At 48.1% G+C, this 20,879-nt stretch overlaps 1 protein-coding gene across 1 annotated transcript in view; it reads left to right on the top strand.

The window, feature by feature from the left end:
- The window catches only part of LOC119964631 (complement component C8 alpha chain-like), a 98,225-nt gene that overhangs the window by 64,984 nt on the left and 12,362 nt on the right, over positions 1-20,879 (top strand). The window contains exons 7-8 of the mRNA XM_038794370.1: positions 3,436-3,676; positions 6,385-6,513. Of these exons, the coding sequence (XP_038650298.1) occupies positions 3,436-3,676; positions 6,385-6,513 (370 nt within the window). The remainder of the gene's footprint in view (positions 1-3,435; positions 3,677-6,384; positions 6,514-20,879) is intronic.

Raw genomic sequence — 20,879 nt, 5'->3', positions numbered from 1 at the left:
GGTTCACGCCCAAAGACGGCGTGGGCCAAATTAGCATATTCAAATTCGAATTTAAATATGCGAAATTGGCTTTAAATTGAGTTTACTCAGCTCCTGTAATCCTCCCACTCATGGAAACACAACCTGAAGCCGGCAGGAATCATTACTGGTCTCCCGAAATGGAGACCAGACGTGACGATCACACCGGTTTGGGCTCAGAGGCCATTGAAGCTCCCGGGTGGTTAAGGACATGGCTGGAAAGTGCCCTGTCACTGCCCCCTACCAGCTTGGCAGTGCCAGATTGGTACTGCCAAGGGGCAAGGCCGGAAGGGGGGGACCCTGAAAGGGGGGGCAGGGAGACCCCATAATAGGGTGTTGCCCATTTGGAGGGGGGGGGGAAGGGAACCTGATGACAGTGATAGAGGGGTCTTTGCCGGTGATTAGGGAAGGAGGTTGTGTAGGGTTGGTGTTAAGATTGAGGCAGCTTTCTAAAGAAGTATTTAGCTGCCCACTTGCACTGCCAAGTCTAGAAAATGGGATTAGAATACTTAGGTGGTTGTTTTTGACCAGTACAAGGTGGGGAGTGGGGTGTTGGTTATTTATTTGTGATAAGATTTCTCGTATATTTTGGTTGTGTTTGATGTATATAAATGCCTTAATAAAAACATTAAAGATAACATTTTTGACCAGCACAGACATGATGGGCCAAAGGGCCTTTTCTGTGCTGCACATCTCTATGACTCCACGGGTGCAAAGTAAAACACTCACCACTATTCTTAGAATTCCCCCTATACCAACAAGGGTCAATAAGACATTCTAAATGGTCAACAGGGCTTCTCACTCCCTGACTCCTATGCAGACTTAGGTGGGTGCTATTCGGGTCAATCTATATTTTCAAGTTATCTCCCGGTATAACCCATATCTTCATAGAAGAATTTTATTTACTTACCACTTATTAACATCGATCCTGGATCCCACATTGCTAAGTAAGTAAAGTAGACTTTGTAATAACCACTGTTTCAGGTTAAAACTGTAAGTTATTTTATTATTATATTTTCTCTTTTAAAAGAAGCAATCACTGTCTTTACAGAAAAATAAAAAGATCTTGCTTCTGGATTCTCCTGGTTGGTTGAAAAGACCTTCAGGTCTATCTTGACAATCGCTCTTCTTTAGCTTTTGGTCTTCCTCAGATGAATTCGCTGTACCGCTCAGTTTCTGTGCTCTATCCTTCCCAAGACCGAGGGCAGCTATGAGAGCTGACTCTGCTGGTTGTCCACTTTTGTAGGATTTATATTCCACTTCTAGCAGTTATTAAGTTCATATTACATTCTTGTAAAGTAATTTTATTTTACTCTTGATTGTGCAAGGTAGCTTTAATCTGAATTATTTCTAACACGACTAAGTATTCATGTTGAGCATGACTTCAGCTCATTGAACTCTGATTACATTGTTTCCCTTGTGATGTTCAAAAGTGCTTTGAACCGAGAGGGATGTTACATCTGGTTCCTGTCACTTCTAAAGTTACTTTATTACCAAATAGTGCCCTCAGCTCAGAACTCTGACTCCAATTTGGGGCTAACGTGTGTTCCCATGGACACTATGTCTCCAGCTTCCCATGTTCACCTGGTGTCAGCAGAATTTCACACCTAAACATTTGTCACCCAATTCAACTGAAGATCCTAGCAATTCTTTTTTAGCTGCTTACTAAAATAATTAACATCAAAGAAGGTGTGAAATATTGTTTTTTTTCCATGTAACTAAAAGTTCAATCTGCTGTGATTTAAAAGACATGCATCAGTTTTACAGCTTGAATAGTCACAAGCTTTCTTAACACCTGTTTAATAAAGGCTATCTGCATTTCGAAACCTTCTTTTGCAGCTGCTGTTAACCCATTGTGGGATTTCTCCCCACATTTTCGCATGTCCCCTTAAGGTCAGGTATTGCCAGACGTCCTTGTTACAAATGATATATTTTCCCATTTTTATTTTTACACTTCACAAAAGGGAACAAAGTCCCTGAGCGCGCGAGTTTAGGCGTGTGTTTCCTGGTGCTCGCAGTGCCGAGAAGCACATGGCTCTTCAACGGGATTCGTGCTGAATAAGGGGCCAAACCGGGGAACACGCAGATGAGGCTGCACATAGTCCCATTTTTTACAATTGGGTGGTCCCCTCGCCAGAACTCCCCATTGTAGCGAGGCCCCCAAAAGAATCCCCGACCACCCCTACATACCAAAAGCAATATAGGAATGACCCCCCGCCGCACCCCCACTGGGCAACCTCGGCCCGATCGCACATGTGCCAGAAATGCCAGCTTGGCACATTGACTGTGTCCCTGCCAGCTGGCAGTGCCAGACTGGTACCCAGGTGGCACTGCCAGGGTGCCAGTGCCAAGGTACTCATGTGGCACCAGCAGTGCCAGTGCATCACCTTGCCCAAAAGGCATGCAGCTGGGGGCCTCCAATCCCTTGGAGACCCCCACAAGTGCCGTTCCATCTGGTTCCCATTTGTGGAGACCAATACAAAATAGACTTGTCCAAAGTCCCCGAGGCAAAGGGATTGAATCCCTTTCGGGAATCTGCACATTAGAGTAAGGCTTACTGCCTCGCTCTAATATGCAGATTTGCCAAAAATTGATCCCGCCATTGTGGGTGGGATTCCCCTTGCAATGTCTCGCGAGATTGTGTTGAATCTCGCGAGGTGTTGCGAGCCGGGTAGATCCCGGGAGCAGGATCTCCCGGCTTTTAACGGCCTTGCTGTGCCTCAGCAAGATGCCTTTCCGCCGCAGAGTGTCCAGAGGACCGTGCCCCCTGACTATGATTAAACCACCCCAACTTCCAAAAAAATGTCAAAGTGTTGGTGGATTGCGATCTGGATGTGGCCAACGCCCCGAGGGAATTGTACTGCAATTCCCGCCAGAGACCACACTTAGAAACATTTTGGGAGAATTGCACCAATTATATGTATGACAAGCCACAGACTACTCTGGTAGTATATGTAAAATATACCATTCATTATATGTTAACATGTGACTGAGCTAACAATTGGAGCCAACAAACATCCTAGAATTCAACCTATAATGGTGACACAATGTCATTAAAATGGAACTGATTCATGGCTACTTAATAACGCAGATCTACACATTAGCAGAATGTATTTTTCAACAGTTTATCGCAATCACATATTCCAGATTTACATGAAACTAATAGCACGTGAGTGGAAATGCACATTGTTTATGACATACCATATGCTGGTCTCTGCACTTTTCAAAGGAATCCAGGCAGGTTCTAAAAACAAACCAAATTGATTGGAGCAGGCAGATTGGAGTTTACCTGAACTTACTTGCTGTTTAAGGGTCAATACAAACACAGTTAGATTTTTAAAATCAGTTGTCTAGAATAACTTGTGATGCTATCCCTTTAAAAGAATTATTCAGATAACACATTGGCATTTTTTCTAGGATGTTACGTTTGTTCGTGTTCGTACTAAAATTCAAACTGCTCACTTCAAAATGAGGAGATACAATTTACTTTTGGATGAAAATATGGCTCAATCCCTTATGAAACTTCCAGATGAATACAATTATGGAATGTATGCTAAATTCATTGCAGATTATGGTACACATTACTATGCCTCAGGAACGATGGGAGGTGTTTATGAGTTCATAATTGTCTTTAATAAGAAGACATTGATGGAGTCAGGTTCGTGCCAATTAATCCTATATTGTTGCTTGTACAAAGTTATATTGAGTTAATATTGAAAAATTACTTCAAGACGAAGTTATGCAATGCTAACTCAATGTTTGTCTGCCATGTTTCACAGTAGCCAGATCAACATAAATATGTGACTGCTATTGGTCAGTTACTGTACCTGCTGCAGTGGATGGGGAGAGTATGTTGCATTTGATTAAATGCCTTTCATTGATTTGCACAATAGAATGGGAAATCAGGCAGGGAATCAAAAGGCAGTTGAACTGCTGCCACACATTTCAATTAAAATGAATTGCATTTTGTGTAATACCATTAGAAATCAATCAGTATTTCAAGTTTAACTTTTCTCTTTCATTTACTGCAATTCTCTTTTATTATCCCGTGTTGTACTTTGTTTTCTCTTTCCTTTCTTGTTGCCCTTTATCTGCTTTCGATGCTGTATTATTGCTAATTTCTTATTCTTTGTTTCTATCCACCTTTCTGTCGTCTTTTTAGCATCTTTTTGCTGCTTAAATTTTCTCTTCCTTTACTTTTCTCTCCCTTTGTGAGCCAGAAAGTCTCTCTCCGACCTCCTAAGAAAGGATACTACGTATTATGTATATATATGATGCTAAAAATATTTGCAAAGGTCCTCCAGGAAATTAGGGGAAAGTCACAAGCATAGATTTGCAGATAATCTCAGAACCAGTTTATATATTTGAAAACCTTACAATTCACGGTAAATTCTTTACTGAGGCGTTGCTCAGTTGGTGGTTAGCTGAGTTGGCCAGATGACTGGTTCGCGATGTGGTGCAAAGCCAACAGCGTGGGTTCAATTATTGTACCAGCTGCGGTTATTCATGAAAGCTTGCCTTCTCAACCTTTCCCATCGCCTGAGGTATGGTGATCCTCAGGTTAAATCACCACCATTGAGCTCTCAAAGGGGAGAGCAGTCCTCTGGGACTGTGGCGACATTTGGTTTTGTTTCATATGGGACATTAATGTGGTCATTTGAAGCACTGACAGGCTTATTTCATATAGTTTTGCTAAGTAATTAGATTGCCATTTTGGTGTATATTTCCTCTAAAATTCTATAAGGAATAAAAATAATTTACTTCCTGTGTACGACTTGTAATAAATATCTCATTCATGGTTCATATTATTATTTTGGAGACAACTAATGTTTGTTCTGGGGAGATTGTTGTTGTGAAGGTAAAGTAACTAAAATGCTGGACTTTAGAGAGTGCCACAGTTTGCAAAGAAGTACAGCCCAGAGGAATGTTTTGTTTTGGTAGTTAGTGTTTAGAATTGAGAAAAATTATGATTAAGGGGTGGATTCTCCGCTGTCCATCGCTGGTAGCAGGGCTCCCGACCCAGCGGAGAATCGGGCTAAAACCTAAGGGCTTCATGTTGTGATAAAGAGGAAGTCAAAGCACTTAGCTGACTTTGGATGTGGTAAGGGGCTGTCAATCATAGCAAGAGTGTTTATAACCATTGTGGTTAACATAAAAGCAGGGTAATACATTAAAGCATGAAGGGAAAGATCGATGAACAATCCACCAAGCAGCTGTATCTGGAGTAATAAACCTGTTAATCACTGGCAAATGCAATATATTTATGTGTGAAATTGAATAGAAGAACTGCATTTCAATGGCTGTTAAGGGACTTTAAGCTCTTTAAAGTGTAGTGGGTTTCCAGGAATCCCCTGGCACTTGTAACAGCTGCTGCTGTCTGAGGCAGCAGATGTTAGGAAAAGGTAAGTGAGAATGCAATGGTTTTTCAACCTACTTCCTGGGTTGCTCTTCAGCTTTCAGGCAGGGGGCTATGATAGGGTTTGATAGGACTCTCTAATGTGGGGGGGGGGGGTCTCTGGAGGGGTCTCTGTTGCGGTTCTAATGGGGGACTGGGTGGGTCTGATGGGGAGGCTTATGGAGGTTTTGATTGCCCTCATGTGTGCATGCTGTGGGGGGGGGGGGGGAGGGTGACCTGTTATTACAGTGGTGGTGGGGGAGGGAGTATAACCTAACTTGTGAACGGTTGGGAGGTGCAGGATCTGTGTAACTGTGTTGTGGGGGGGGGGGGGGGAGAAGGAGGGGAGCCCACCGCCAGACTTTGATACCCAGCTACCTTACTCAAAATGGCGGCCTGACAGAGGGATTCTGATGGAGTATTCGTTGAGGCTGTCCAAATCAGAGCATTTTATGGGGGAACTCAGGCTAGGTCATTGAAAGTGAAAAGTGGAAAACCCTCATTAGAGAGACAGAGGATTTACAAGATTTTGTGACACAATGGTCATTGACATCCGGGTGGGTTGCTAAGAAATCTATTGGATCTGTCCTGGTTGCATCTGCCATTTAATGTGCCGTGTGTGTTCAATCAATGTTTGCCTGTTAATGCATATTTACCTCATTTTAATTCTGAATGTTAGAGTTTAAGATGTGTATTGTTGATGGTTTTATTTTTCTGATTTTGCATAGAAAAGTTTATTTTTGTTTGTTCAAAACTATGGACTCTTAAGGCTTTATTCCTGTGTGGGTTACTAGAATTTCATAAGTTGACGAAACAAAACGTCAATGGTCCCTAACAAAATCATATCACACCACACTATCTGATTGCCAAAACAGCTAAGGCTTGTGATCGCAAAATACAGAACAAAGAAGCATGTCCTGATGAAGTCATATTTAAGTGCAGCATCAAAGTTTTCTTTCATTATCTTAAAGGTGTGACTGCATCCGAATCTGCAAAGTGTTTTATACTATCACTAGGCGTAGTGGTGTCAGAACTTGATGATTCAGTGGACTTCACCGTAAAGCCCAAAATTTGCAAAAATAAATTTGATGAAAAACCAAGTAAGTACTTTCACAAATACAGACTATGAATCATAATTTAAAATTTTAGTAACCCTAACTTTTTTTTGTAATAGTAGGTTAATGTTATTTATTTGTGCCCGCACACCAGTGGGAGGAAATAAATGAATGCAAATGGGTGTTAATGACTCTTTGCAAAACTTAATGGGTCAGGCAATCTATCCTCCGGCCCTCCGTGGTTCTCCAATCCCCTGGGCTGGGAATTGCATGGGTGGGGATTACTACAGGTATCACCAAATGTGAGCCTGACCTAGTGGACCTTGTGGTGGGCCAAGGGAGTAACTCCTTAAGGGAGTTGCACCCAAAGTCTATCCGAGGGCCATCCTCCCTCCCCCACAATGCATGACCTGCCCACCCCTCTTCTACCAGACCCCCCCACAGAGACCCCCAAACTGAAGGAACCCCCCACAGTGATCCCCTAACTGAAGGAACCCCTCAAAGAGATCCCCTAACTGAAGGAACCCCTCAAAGAGATCCCCTAACTGAAGGAACCCCCCACAAAGACCCCCTAACTGAAGGAACCCCCCACAGTGATCCCCTAACTGAAGGAACCCCTCAAAGAGATCCCCTAACTGAAGGAACCCCCCACAAAGACCCCTTAACTGAAGGAACCCCCCACAAAGACCCCCTAACTGAAGGAACCCCTCAAAGAGATCCCCTAACTGAAGGAACCCCTCAAAGAGATCCCCTAACTGAAGGAACCCCCCACAAAGACCCCCTAACTGAAGGAACCCCCCACAAAGACCCCCTAACTGAAGGAACCCCTCAAAGAGATCCCCTAACTGAAGGAACCCCCACAGAGACCCCCTAACTGAAGGAACCCCCCACAGTGATCCCCTAACTGAAGGAACCCCCAACAGAGACCCCCTAACTGAAGGAGCCCCCCACATCTGGTGGAAGAGGGGCACCAAGGAATTCCAGTTGTGGGGGGCTGCCTTTCGGTATGGGGAGGAGGTGGGGGGCTGATTGGCAGTGCATGGGGAGGTGGTAGGGTATAATTTGTGGAGCGAGGGTTCGTTGCCACGGAACTTCGCCATCAGGCCAGCCTTTCGAAATGGCAGACCTATAAATTTGCATGGCAAGGGAAACTGAATTGCTTCCTGATTTATGCTCCAGGTTGGAACGTAAATCGTTAGCCATTCTCCTCTGATGGGACAGCATGGGGCGGGATTCCCCATTTCTGAAAGTGATAGAGATGCCCATCTGCCTCGAACGCGGTGTACTTGCGGTCACCCGCGCGGATGGGAAGCTGGTGATAGGCGGACTTAAGGTCCACCGTGGAGAAGACTTTGTACTTCGTGATCCTGTTAACCAGGTCGGAAATACGAGGGAGAGGGTACGCGTCCAGCTGCATAAACCTGTTGATGGTCTGACTGTAGTCAATGACCATTCGGTTTTTCTCCCAAGTCAGAACTACCAGCACTCGGGCTCGTCAGGGACTGTTGCTGGCCTCGATGACTCCTTCCTTTAGGAGCCTCTGGACCTCGGACCTGATGAAGGTCCGGTCCTGGGCACTGTATTGTCTGCTCCTAGTGGCGACGGGTTTGCAATCCGGGGTGAGATTCGCAAACAAGGAAGGGGGGTCCACTTTGAGGGACGCGAGGCTGCAGACAGTAAGGGGTGGAATAGGGCCGCCGAATTTAAAGATCAAGCTCTGCAGGTTGCACTGCAAATCCAGTCCTAAGAGTGCCGGTGCGCAGAGGCGGGGGAGGACGAGGAGTTTGTAATTTAAAAAAACCCTCCCCTGGACCGTGAGGTCCGCTACGCAGCACCCGGTGATGTGGACGGAGTGCGAACCTGAGGCTGGAGCTATCTTATGCTTGACTGGGTGAACGGGGAGCGCGCAGCGTCTTACCGTATTGGGGTGGACAAAACTCTCTGTGCTCCCGGAGTCTAGTAGGCAGCTCGTTTCGTGTCCATTGAGAAGGATCTGTGTCGTTGCCGTGGAGAGCGTGCGTGGTCGCGACTGGTCGAGAGTCACTGCAGCGAGTCGTGGCAGGAGGTCTGGGTCGTCTTCGCTTGAGGAGTAGTCGCTGGTGGGGTCCTCTGTGTTGGTCCAAAATGGCGGCGCCCGTCGGCCGCACGTGGAGTCGGGGCCCCAAGATGGCGCCACCCAGGACCCACACGTGGCGTTAGGGACCCAAAATGGCGGCGCCCGTGGCCCGCACGTGGGGTCGGGGCCCCAAGATGGCGGCGCCCGGGACCCACACGTGGCGTCCGGGACCCAAAATGGCGGCGCCCGTGGGTCACTCGTGTTGGCTAGAGGCAGGAGCAAAAGTGTCCGTGGGTCGCTCATCGTAGCCGGGAGCGGGGCCTCGGCCTGTATGTCGCCCGGGGGCCCTGGGGGAGCGCGGCGGGGGGGGCGATCCACGGCCGCTGCGTAGAACAGCAGTGACCGACTTTGATTGGCAGGCTACTGAATAGTGACCTTTCTTGCCGCAGCTCTTACATACAGCGGAGCGGGCCGGACAGCGCGGGCGGGGGTGCTTGGCCAGGCCACAGAAGTAACAGCGGGGCCCCGTGAGCTTATCGGGGCGCCCTGTAGCGCAGGCCTGGGGTGGTCGGAGTCGGCAGGGGACAGGGAGGTTGCGTGCCACGTTTCCCAAGGGGCTGCCACGCGGCCGGGGGCATTTGCGCGGGCGTTTCGGTCGGCAACCTCCAGAGAGGATGCGAGGGTCCATGCCTCAGCGAGGCTTAACGTGTCTTTTTCTAATAGCCGTTGGCATATTACAGAAGGTTGCATGCCTGCAACGAAGGCATCCCGAATTAACAGTTCCGTATGTTCTGCCGCAGTAACTTGTGGGCAGGCGCAATTTCTCCCCAAGACAACGAGGGCCCGATAAAATTCATCAAGGGACTCACCGGGGAACTTGCCTTGTAGCCAGGAGATGCCGTGTGTAGACTTGGTGAACAGGCCTGAGAAAATGTCCTTTCAGAAGGTCCATGGCCGCGTCATAGTCTTGTTCATCCTCAATCATCGAGTAGACGGCGGTGCCCACGCATGAGTGGAGGATGTGGAGTTTCTGCTCCTTGGTAGGTTGGCTGCCTGTGGTGGAGAGGTAGCTGTTGAAGCACGCCAGCCAATGTTTAAAAGTTGCTGACGCGTTTGTAGCATGCGGGCTGATGCAGAGGCAGTCTGGTTTGATCCGAAGCTCCATTTCAAAATTCTAGTTGATTAAATTGATATACCATCAATTGGACTCGAGTCATGAAGAAGTTCCATATATCAGGCTTTAATCAACTAGTTGTGTGCCCGGCAGTCGACTTACAGAGAAAGGCCAACTGCCGGGTCCTACGGGTTCTTATACCCTGCCTCATAGGCGGGACTACTTGCCTCTCGGCCAATCGGTGAGCAGTCACATGACTAGCCTCAACCAATCAGCAGAGAGGCACATGACCGACCTGAGCCAATGGGCAGCGAGTGCTCTGCACCAATGGCAGATAGGTACCGTAAACCACCGAGTCGTACCACCACAGTGTGTTCCAGGGCCAATGTGCACAGGACGCTCAAGGTGCCTGTTGTGATTCCCGCTCTGCCATCTGCGTCCCCATTGGCAGCCATCTTCTGGGGTGTCCAGTCCTGGATGGACCCTGCTGCTGCTCGGGCATCCCAGGTGGCGTGGTGCTGCCCTGTTCTGCCCACTGCCACCAGATGCGCCAGGGACAGGAGGGGTATTGGGGGAGTCTGAGATGCTGCGGTGTTCCGGTACCTCCCCTGCGGGAGTCACCGGCACAGGTCCCATCATCTCCCCCTCCCTCAGGGTGCCCTTTGGCCCCGGACTACTCCCTGGAATGATGGTGTGCGCGGAGCTATCCCCTGAATCTCCCCGCCACCTGCCGCTGCCAGTCCTGAACGCCTGTTCTGGTCTCGGCCAAGGTCTCCAGGCTCGCGGACATGGAGAAGAGGAAGTGGACCATCTCTGTCTGGTACTGCGCTCCATCACCCATTGAATGTGCCACCACCTTCTGGGTTTGTGTCACGTCAACCAGTGGCTGTGTCATCGTCCTCTGGGACTGGGCCACCTCCGTTTGGGTCTGCGGCACATCGGTGGCTAGTACCTGGGCAATGCCGCTGATGTTCCCAGCCATGGCCTGCTGTAACTGGACTATAGAACATAGACCAATACAGCACAGAACAGGCCCTTCGGCCAACGATGTTGTGCCGAACATTTGTCCGATATTAAGAACAAATTAATCTACGCCCCATCATTCTACCCTAATCCATGTACCTATCCAATAGCCGCTTGAAGGTACCTAATGTTTCCGACTCAACTACTTCCATAGGCAGCGCATTCCATGCCCCCACCACGCTCTGGGTAAAGAACCTACCTCTGACATCCCCCTTACATCTTCCACCATTCACTTTAAATTTATGTCCCCTTGTAATGGTTTGTTCCACCCGGGGAAAAAGTCTCTGACTGTCTACTCTATCTATTCCCCTGATCATTTTATAAACATCTATCAAGTCGCCCCTCATCCTTCTCTGTTCTAATGAGAAAAGGCAGAGCACCCTCAACCTTTCCCATTAAGACCTACTCTCCATTCCAGGCAACATCCTGGTAAATGTCCTCTGCACCTTTTCCAAAGCTTCCACATCCTTCCTAAAATGAGGCGACCAGAACTGCACACAGTACTCCAAATGTGGCCGTACCAAGGTTTTGTACAGCTGCATCATCACCTCACGGCTCTTAAATTCAATCCCTCTGCTAATGAACGCTAGCACACCATAGGCCTCCTTCACAGCTCTATCCACTTGTGTGGCAACTTCCAAAGATCTATGAACATAGACACAAGATCACTCTGCTCCTCCACATTGCCAAGAACTCTACCGTTAACCCTGTATTCCACATTCATATTTGTCCTTCCAAAATGGACAATCTCACACTTTTCAGGGTTAAACTCCATCTGCCACTTCTCAGCCCAGCACTGCATCCTATCTATGGCTCTTTGCAGCCGACAACAGCCCTCCTCACTACCTACAACTCCACCAATCTTTGTATCGCCTGCAAATTTACTGACCCATCCTTCAACTCCCTCATCCAAGTCATTAATGAAAATCTCAAACAGCAGAGGACCCAGAACTGATCCCTGCGGTACGCCACTGGTAACTGGGCTCCAGGCTGAATATTTGCCATCCACCACCACTCTCTGACTTCTATCGGTTAGCCATTTCATTATCCAACTGGCCAAATTTCCCACTATCCCATGCCTCCTTACTTTCTGCATAAGCCTAACATGGGGAACCTTATTAAATGCCTTACTAAAATCCATGTACACCACATCCACTGCTTTACCTTCATCCATGTGCTCAAAGATATGGTCACCTCCTCAAAGAATTCAATAAGACTTATGAGGCAAGACCTACCCCTCACAAATCCGTGCTGACTATCCCTAATCAAGCAGTGTCTTTCCAGATGTTCAGAAATCCTATCCCTCAGTAACCTTTCCATTACTCTGCCTCCCACCTAAGTAAGACTAACTGGCCTGTAATTCCCAGGGTTATCCCTATTCCTTTTTTGAACAGGGGCACAACATTCGCCACTCTCCAATCCCCTGGTACCACCCCTGTTGGCAGTGAGGACGAAAAGATCATTGCCAACGGCTCTGCAATTTCATCTCTTTCTTCCCATAGAATCCTTGGATATATCCCGTCAGGCCCGGGGGACTTATCTGTCCTCAAGTTTTTCAAAATGCCCAACACATCTTCCTTCCGAACAAGTATCTCCTCGAGCTTACCAATCTGTTTCACACTGTCCTCTCCAACAATATGGCCCCTCTCATTCGTAAATACTGGAGAAAAGTACTCGTTCAAGCCCTCTCCTATCTCTTCAGACTCAATACACAATTTCCCGCTACTGTCCTTGATCGGACCTACCCTCGCTCTAGTCATTCTCAGATTTCTCACATATATGTAAAAGTCTTGGGGTTTTCCTTGATCCTACCCGCCAAATATTTTTCATGCCCTCTCTTAGCTTTCCTAATCCCTTTCTTCAGTTCCCTCCTGGCTATCTTGTATCCCTCCAGCGCCCTGTCTGAAACTTGTTTCCTCAGCCTTACGTAAGTATCTTTCTTCCTCTTAACAAAACATTCAACCTCTCTTGTCAACCTTGGTTCCCTCACTCAACCATCTCTTCCCTGCCTGACAGAGACATACATATTGTGTTGTTCCTCGTGTCTTAATAAAGCTCGCAGTCTCAAGTGTGGAGAAGATGCTTTATTGTGGGTTCGTTCAGTTTCCAGAGCTCGACCTAGAACTACCTTCCAGTGCTAACTACCAGCTTTGCTTGCTGTGTGTCCTGCTTACCAGCCCCCCTGCTGTGAAGAGTGTGTCCTCACTTCCTGTCCTGATCTATTTATATGGCTCTCCCGTGCTCCCTCTAGTGGTCGCTCAGTTGTGTTGCATCTGGTTAACTTGTGATCACCACATCCCCCTTTTTCTCTTAACATATTTTCTGAACATCGTTAAAGAAAATTGTACATCCTGTCCCAGTGTATTTATAGCTCTCCCGCTCGTGTTTGCTCTGTTGTTTTTTTTTTTTTATCTGGTCAATCTACGATCACCACATCCCCCTTTTTCTCATTACATAGTTTCTGTACATCATTAAAGAAATTTTATACAAAACAGTAACTTATGATATGCGTATCTATACAAGTGATGATGCTATTGCCTTAGTTAACAAAGCCAATGTATTTATATGTCCAATCTTAATAAAAACATTTATGAGTCCAAACTTGATGAATTTGTTCAGAGCTTTTTTTTTTTCTTTTTGTTGTTGATGACGTGGTGATATTGATATTGCAAGTCCGCTGTGAATGTTGTTGGTGTTCCTTGTTATCTTAAGTACCCAATGCGTCATCCCGAGGTGTCTGCATGGTCACATCACTGATGTTGACTGGCATGGACTTTTTTCTGTGCTTGTGGTGTTGATTTATTGTCTCATCCGCCTTGGATGCTGGTGTGCTTTGCCATTGTGTACAAGTCGTTGTTTCATTGCTGTTGTTTCTGTCGTTCCTGTTTTTGTTGTTTCCGTTGCCGTACTTGTCGCTGTTTTTGTCGTTTCCGTCTTTGTTGTTGTCGCTATCTTTGCTCCTGACTTTGTTGTGTTTGTTGCCATTCTTGTTGTTTCTGCCTCTGTCGTTGTCGCTATCTTTGTGCCTGACGTTGTTGTTTGTCTTGTTGCGCTTCATGTTGCTTTTATTCTTGTTGTTGTCGTTCTCGTTTCTGCTGTGCTTCTTGCTATTGTTGTTTGTCTTGTCGCGCTTCATGTTGCTTTTCTTCTTGCTGTTGTCGTTCTCGTTTCTGCTGTGCTTCTTGCTATTGTTGTTGGTCTTGTCGCGCTTCATGTTGTTTTTGTTCTTGCTGTGTTTCTTTTGACTTTTGTTTTTCTTGTTATACTCTATGAGTGTCCCGAGTGGATAATTTGAGTCATTGAGCATTCCGTCTCGCGAGTGGTGCGAATGATCTGATGTTGCATCGGTGCAGGTGACATCAATCAGTTGTGGAGAATTGGATTCCGCATCTTTGCTTTCTTGGTGCTCGTCTTCTCGCGAGTGGTGCGAATGATCTGATGTTGCATCGGTGCAGGTGACATCAATCAGTTGTGGAGAATTGGATTCCGCATCTTTGCTTTCTTGGTGCTCGTCTTCCGGAGTCAAAGTCTTCTCGATTACATTTGACGCGGTGTCTGTGGACTCTCGGCGTTCCTCTTCTGGAGTCCAAATCTGCATGATTTCAGTTGACGTGGTTTCTCTAGACTCTTGGTGCTCCGCTTCTGGAGTTAAAATCTTCATGATTTCTGTTGATGTTATCTCACTGGACTCCAGGTGCTCCTCTTCTGGAGTCAAAATCTGCATGGTTTCTTTTTGTTTGATGTCTCTGGACTCCAGGTGCTCCTCTTCTGGAGTCAAAATCTGCATGTTTTCTTTCGGCATCGTCTCTCTGGACTGTTGGGTGGCCCGACTCTGTGCTTCTGTACAGACAAGCTGAGAACTGTCAGTCTCACTGTGATCCTGTACGTCGAGTGCGAGCACCTTGTCACTGTTTTCGCTCTGTGCTTCGGTACAGACAAGCTGAGAACTGTCAGTCTCACTGTGATCCTGTACGTCGAGTGCGAGCACCTTGTCACTGTTTTCGCTCTGTGCTTCGGTACAGACAAGCTGAGAACTGTCAGTCTCACTGTGATCCTGTACGTTGAGTGTGATCACCTTGTCACTGTCTTCGCATGCAGTGGGCAGAGGTGCATTGTCTTCTTCTTGTTCCTGTGAGCGTGTTGGACTTTCATAGTCCGCTCTTTCTTCTTGTTCCTGTGAGCGTGTTGGACTTTCATAGTCTGCTCTTTCTTCTTGTTCCTGTGAGCGTGTTGGACTTTCATAGTCCGCTCTTTCTTCTTGTTCCTGTGAGCGTGTTGGTAGACTTTCATAGTCTGCGTGCGGTTGCTCAGGTACAGCGGGTTTACCTTCATGGTCTTGTTCATGCTTGGTGTCCGCCCGGGAGTGTTTGCTTGCATCCCTGTTGGCGTCTTTCATCACTCGCACTGTGGAGCCTGTCATCGCTCGCTCCGTGGAGTCTTCCTGTGCTCTCTGTGTGGCGTCGTCTTCGTCTTGGGTATTGCTGTCATCTAATGTATCGACGAGCTGCCATGGCACCATGGTGTTGGATTCATCCACCATGAGTAGATTCGTGTTGAGCTTTGCAACGGTGTCGCTGATGCTGTGATCAGCACGTCCAAATAACTCCTCCATGTCTGAGTAGTATTCTTTGAAAGCCATTTCATCTTGGTTGGCTTCTTCTACCATGAGTTGATTCGTGTTGAACTTTGCGACCGTGTCGCTGATGCTGTGATAAGCATATCCGACTGACTCAGCTGTGTCTGAGTAGTATTCTCCAAAAACCAAATCATCCTGGTTGGATTCTTCTACCACGAGTTGATTCGTGTTGAACTTTGCGACCGTGGCGCTGATGCTGTGATAAGCATATCCGACTGACTCAGCCATGTCTGAGTAGTATTCTTCGAAAATCAAAGCATTTTGGTTGGATTCTTCTACCACGGGTTGGTTCGTGTTGTACTTTGCGACCGTGTCGCTGATGCTGTGATAAGCATATCCGACTGGCCCAGTCAGGTCTGAGAGGTAATCGTCGAAAAACAAATCATCTTTTGTTGTTTCGGAATTCTTTTTGTTCGCTTCACTGTGTGTGGTGAAGGCAGCTTTTTCCAAGGTTTTGTGCAAGTTGTTTTTCACTGTTGGTTTAAGTTCAGGCGTTTTTCTGTGTTCTGAGGCAAGAAAATTTGGTTTTACCACTTTAAGTGTCTTGGTTTCAATTTTCGGGCATTTCCCTTTTAAGTGGGCGTGGTCAGGATTCTCAGACGTCATGACGTCACGCGTAGGAACGACTTGCACATGCGCAAATCGGCTTTCTTTCCTTGTGCGGTTCGGTGTCCATTGCGCATGCGCGGCTTGCGCATGCGCATAACAATCGGCGCCACGATCTTTTGTAAACTGCGCATGCGCGACTTCCGGTTCCGGCGCACGCGCGACTTCCGGTTCCGCCGCATGCGCAACTTCCGGTTCCGGTGCATGCGCAGACGCGATTTGTAGTTCTTTGCTTACCAGAGACTGCAAAATGTGCTCCAATGCCATTTTATCGCGGATTTCAGCGTTTTTTCTTTCTAAAAGTTGTAAGTTACCTTTTCTTACCGATCTGGACTGGATTTCAGTGTTTTGGCTTTGTGAAAAATTCATGTTATTTCTTCTTTTTGATCTGTACTGTGCATTCGCGATTTCCTGATCTTTTTGTGATTTTTTTTAAAGTTTTGCATCACTCAGTCTCTGTGCAGTTTGGACTCTGAGTATGTCTTGCTGTTCAAATTTCTCACAGTACTCTTCAAATTTGTTTAGTACCGTTTGTAAGCTGTTTCTGTCTTCACCTTTTGAGTATTTAAATCCATTATAAACTTTCATAGCTTCATTTCCTTCGATGAGAATTGCTATTTTAATTTCGTCTGAAGCTGCTGCTGCATCATATGCTATGATACCGAAATCGAACATTTGTTTAAACCTTTCCCAGACACTTCTTACTTTTCCAGTCGTGTCCAGGTGAAGTGGGTATCCAAGGCACATCCTCTCATCAGCAATGTCTTCCCAAGTCGAATGTCCAGTAGGAGATTTCCATGCCATTCTTGGTTGAGATTTCCATGCCATTTTTTTTTGTTTTCTGTATCTGCAGCTGAGTTGTCCTGTCATAAGCGTCTGAAATCACTCCTGGGTACCATGTGTTGTTCCTCGTGTCTTAATAAAGCTCGCAGTCTCAAGTGTGGAGAAGATGCTTTATTGTGGGTTCGTTCAGTTTCCAGAGCTCGACCTAGAACTACCTTCCAGTGCTAACTACCAGCTTTGCTTGCTGTGTGTCCTGCTTACCAGCCCCCCTGCTGTGAAGAGTGTGTCCTCACTTCCTGTCCTGATCTATTTATATGGCTCTCTCGTGCTCCCTCTAGTGGTCGCTCAGTTGTGTTGCATCTGGTTAACTTGTGATCACCACACATATCAAGGACACGTAGTATCTGTTCCTTGAACAAGTTCCACATTTCAATTGTGTTCTTCCCTGACAGCCTATGTTCCCAACTTATGCACTTCAGTTCTTATCTGACAGCATCGTATTTACCCTTCCCCCAATTGTAAACCTTGCCCTGTTGCACGCACCTATCCCTCGCCATTACTAAAGTGAAAGTCACAGAATTATGGTCACTATCTCCAAAATGCTCCCCCACTAACAAATCTATCACTTGCCCTAGTTCATTACCAAGTACCAAATCCAATATGGCCTCCCCTCTGGTCGAAAAATCTACACACTGTGTTAGAAAAGCTTCCTGGACACACTGCACAAACACCACCCCGTCCAAACTATTTGATCTAAAGAGTTTCCACTCAATATTTGGGAAGTTGAAGTCACCCATGACTACTACCCTGTGACTTCTGCACCTTTCCAAAATCTGTTTCCCAATCTGTTCCTCCACATATCTGCTGCTATTGGGGGGCCTATAGAAAACTCCTAACAAGGTGACTGCTCCTTTCCTATTTCTGACTTCAACCCATACTACCTCAGTGTGCATATCCTCCTCAAACTGCCTTTCTTCAGCTGTTATACTATCTCTAATTAACAATGTAACCCCCCCCCCCCCCATCTCTTTTACCACCCTCCCTAATCTTATTGAAACATCTATAACCAGGAACCTCCATTTCTGCCCCTCTTCTATCCAGGTTTCCGTGATGGCCACCACATCGTAATCCCAAGTACCGATCCATGCCTAAGTTCACCCACCTTATTCCTGTTGCTTCTTGCGTTGAAGTATACACACTTCAACCCATCTCCATGCCTGCAAGTAATCACCTTTGTCAGTGTTACCTTCCCCACTACCTCACTACCTGCTTTGACGTCCTGAACATCGGCTACCTTAGTTGCTGGACTACAAATCCGGTTCCCATTCCCCTGCCAAATTAGTTTAAACCCCCCCAAAGAGTACTAGAAAACCTCCCTCCCAGGATATTGGTGCCCCTCTGGTTTGGATGCAACCCGACCTGCTTGTACAGGTCCCACCTTCCCCAGAATGCGCTCCAATTATCCAAATACCTGAAGCCCTCCCTCCTACACCATTCCTGCAGCCACATGTTCAACTGCACTCTCTCCCTATTGCTAGCCTCGCTATCACGTGGCACCGGCAACAAACCAGAGATGACAACTCTGCCTGTCCTGGCTTTTAACTTCCAGCCTAACTCCCTAAACCCGTTTATTACATCCACACCCCTTTTTCTACCTACGCCGTTGTTACCAATGTGCACCACGACTTCTGGCTGCTCACCCTCCTCCTTAAGGATCCCGAAGACACAATCCGAGACATCCCTGGACTTGGCACCCGGGAGGCAACATGCCTTCCGGGAGTCTCGCTCGCAACCACAGAATCTCCTATCTATTCCCCTAACCATTGAGTCTCCTATCACTATTGCTTTTCTATTCTCCCCCCTTCCCCTTTGAGCCCCAGAGCCAGACTCAGTGCAAGAGACCTGGCCGCTAGGGTCTTCCCCCGGTAGGTCATCACTCCCAACAGCATCCAAAATGGGAGACTTGTTTTGAAGGGGAACGGCCACGAGAGATCCCTGCACTGTCTGCCCGTTTGTTTTCTTTCCCCTGACTGTAACCCAGCTACTCTTGTCCTGTACCTTGGGTGCGGTTACCTCCCTGTAACTCTTGTCTATTACCCCCTTTGCCTCCCGGATGATCCGTAGTTCATCCAGCTCCAGCTCCAGTTCCCTAACACGGTCTCTGAGGAGCCGGAGTTGGGTGCAGTTCCCGCAGGTACAGTCAGCAGGGACACCGGTGGTATCCCTCACCACCTACATCCTACAGGAGGAGCATACAACTGCCCTCGCCTCCATCTCCTCTTACCTTATAGAATACAGCTGCACTATGGACGAACTGGAACTCCGCCCTCTGACTCTGCTCCCAGTCAGCTGCACTTTCTGTAAACTCCGGGCTCCGTTCTCGCTCTTTGAGGAAATGTAGGAAATGAAATGAAAGGAGCACCTTACTCCCTCCTCACCTAACTCCCTCAGTCACCAAACTCACTGTAGCACTCAAATGCACCCAAATTCAGCACTATGCTCAGGACCGCTGCTGCAATTTCCAGGTGCATCTGGCACATGGCTGCCTGTGAGACAGCAACCCTTACCTGGGCCTCAGCCAGCACCTGTACAGAATGTCCCAGGTCTTGGACATGCTGACCCAGAGCCAAAACCGTCACCCCAATACCTCCATCACGATGCAACCCATGTGGTGTTGACCTGGGTGGTACCCATGGTCGGCACCATCTCCTGCTCCTGCAAGCTGCAGGTGCTGGATGCTCGCCAACAACCCCTCATGTAGTCCCTGGCTCTGCGACTGCATTTCCACTATGGATGGGACTGTTTGTTCCAGAAGCTCGAGCCCCTTGTGGACGGGTGCTAGTTCCTCGGGTCGACCTGCCCCCCAACCGTCCGCTCCCTCGGGTGTTCCTACCTCCACCTACTGTACTGGGTCAACTGTATGGTGCGCACCAGATAGTGTCCCAGGAGCATCATCACTAACATGCCCAACTGAGGTGAGTGTCCCTGGGATGGTGGAGGGTGTTGGAAACAGCTGTGATGGAAAATCACTGTCAGCCTCCGAACCGAACTCCAGGGTCTCCTGAGTTTCGGGCAGAGGGCTGCTTTCAGCGTTGGTGCCCGGCTCACTGAGTAGCTCTGGCTGGGGAGAGGGTGATGCCAGATGGACCTGCCCTATCTCCAGCAGGTCGTGTAAGACATAAGACAAGATGCATGATTAGAACTGCGGGACAGGGGTGGGGGGGTGGAGTGGGGTGGGCATGTGGGTGGAGGTGGTGTTGGGTGGGGGGGAGTTGGCACACATGTCACAGGGAACCGCAACTCAGCAGGGTCACACTTCCTCGCCCGCAGCTGAGCTCCACCTCAGCGACCTCCCTTTCCTTCGGGCCACCGACCACGTCCAGGGCCCTCTGTTTGGCCACAGTGAGGGACAGCAGGCCCGGCGGTCCCCCTCCAGTCTTCTCCCACTCCCGGCGGTTGTGCGCGGCCTTCTCCTTGGGGGGGGGGGGGGGGGGGGCGAAACAGACAACAACAGTGTTAGACAGTCCTACGCATGCAGCCCAGGGGGTGGGCAGCTGGTGGCCTCAGTAGCCAGAGCACCCGGCCAAGGCGGCTGGTATGGGTGCCGACATGTGGGGCAGGATGTGGGTTCGGCCACCCTCCTGGTTGGGGAGGTTCGGTTACAGATGTTTGGAGCGCGACTTAGTGGCAGGGGCACGGTGCTGCCTACTCACCCTCACCGCCCTGAGAAGGTCGTGCAGTTTCTTCCAGCACTGCTGACTGGTCCAGACAGTGTTGCTGGTGGCGCTGACTGCCTCTGCCACCTGCTCCCAGGCAGGGAAAACGGCGGCAACTGAGAGCCTCCTTCCTGGGCCGTGGTACAGTGTAATTTTCCTCTCTGCCACAGCATCCAGGAGGTTCTCCAGCTCGGAGTCAGTGAGACAAGGTGGTGCTCTGCTCGCTGCCATCTTGTTGGCTGGGATGGTGTGTGGGGGAAGTGAAGTGTGTAAGTGTGGCTGCAGCTTGTCAGCCTCCTGAGTTACAATCGTGGAACCGGCGAATCCGGCACCGTTTCTCTTTAGAATTGATTGTGTTCCACGTTGCGCCCCTCAACAGTAGCTGAATCCGTCCAGCTGCACCAGTTTTGCTGTCATGAAAGTCCAAGAATTCTGCCTTGGCATCAACACTTGGGGCTGGATTTTCCGATTCTGCGG

The sequence above is a fragment of the Scyliorhinus canicula genome, chromosome 4 (genome assembly GCF_902713615.1).
Source record: "Scyliorhinus canicula chromosome 4, sScyCan1.1, whole genome shotgun sequence".
Lineage (NCBI taxonomy): Eukaryota > Metazoa > Chordata > Chondrichthyes > Carcharhiniformes > Scyliorhinidae > Scyliorhinus > Scyliorhinus canicula.
This window is presented reverse-complemented; position numbering and strand designations above follow the sequence as displayed.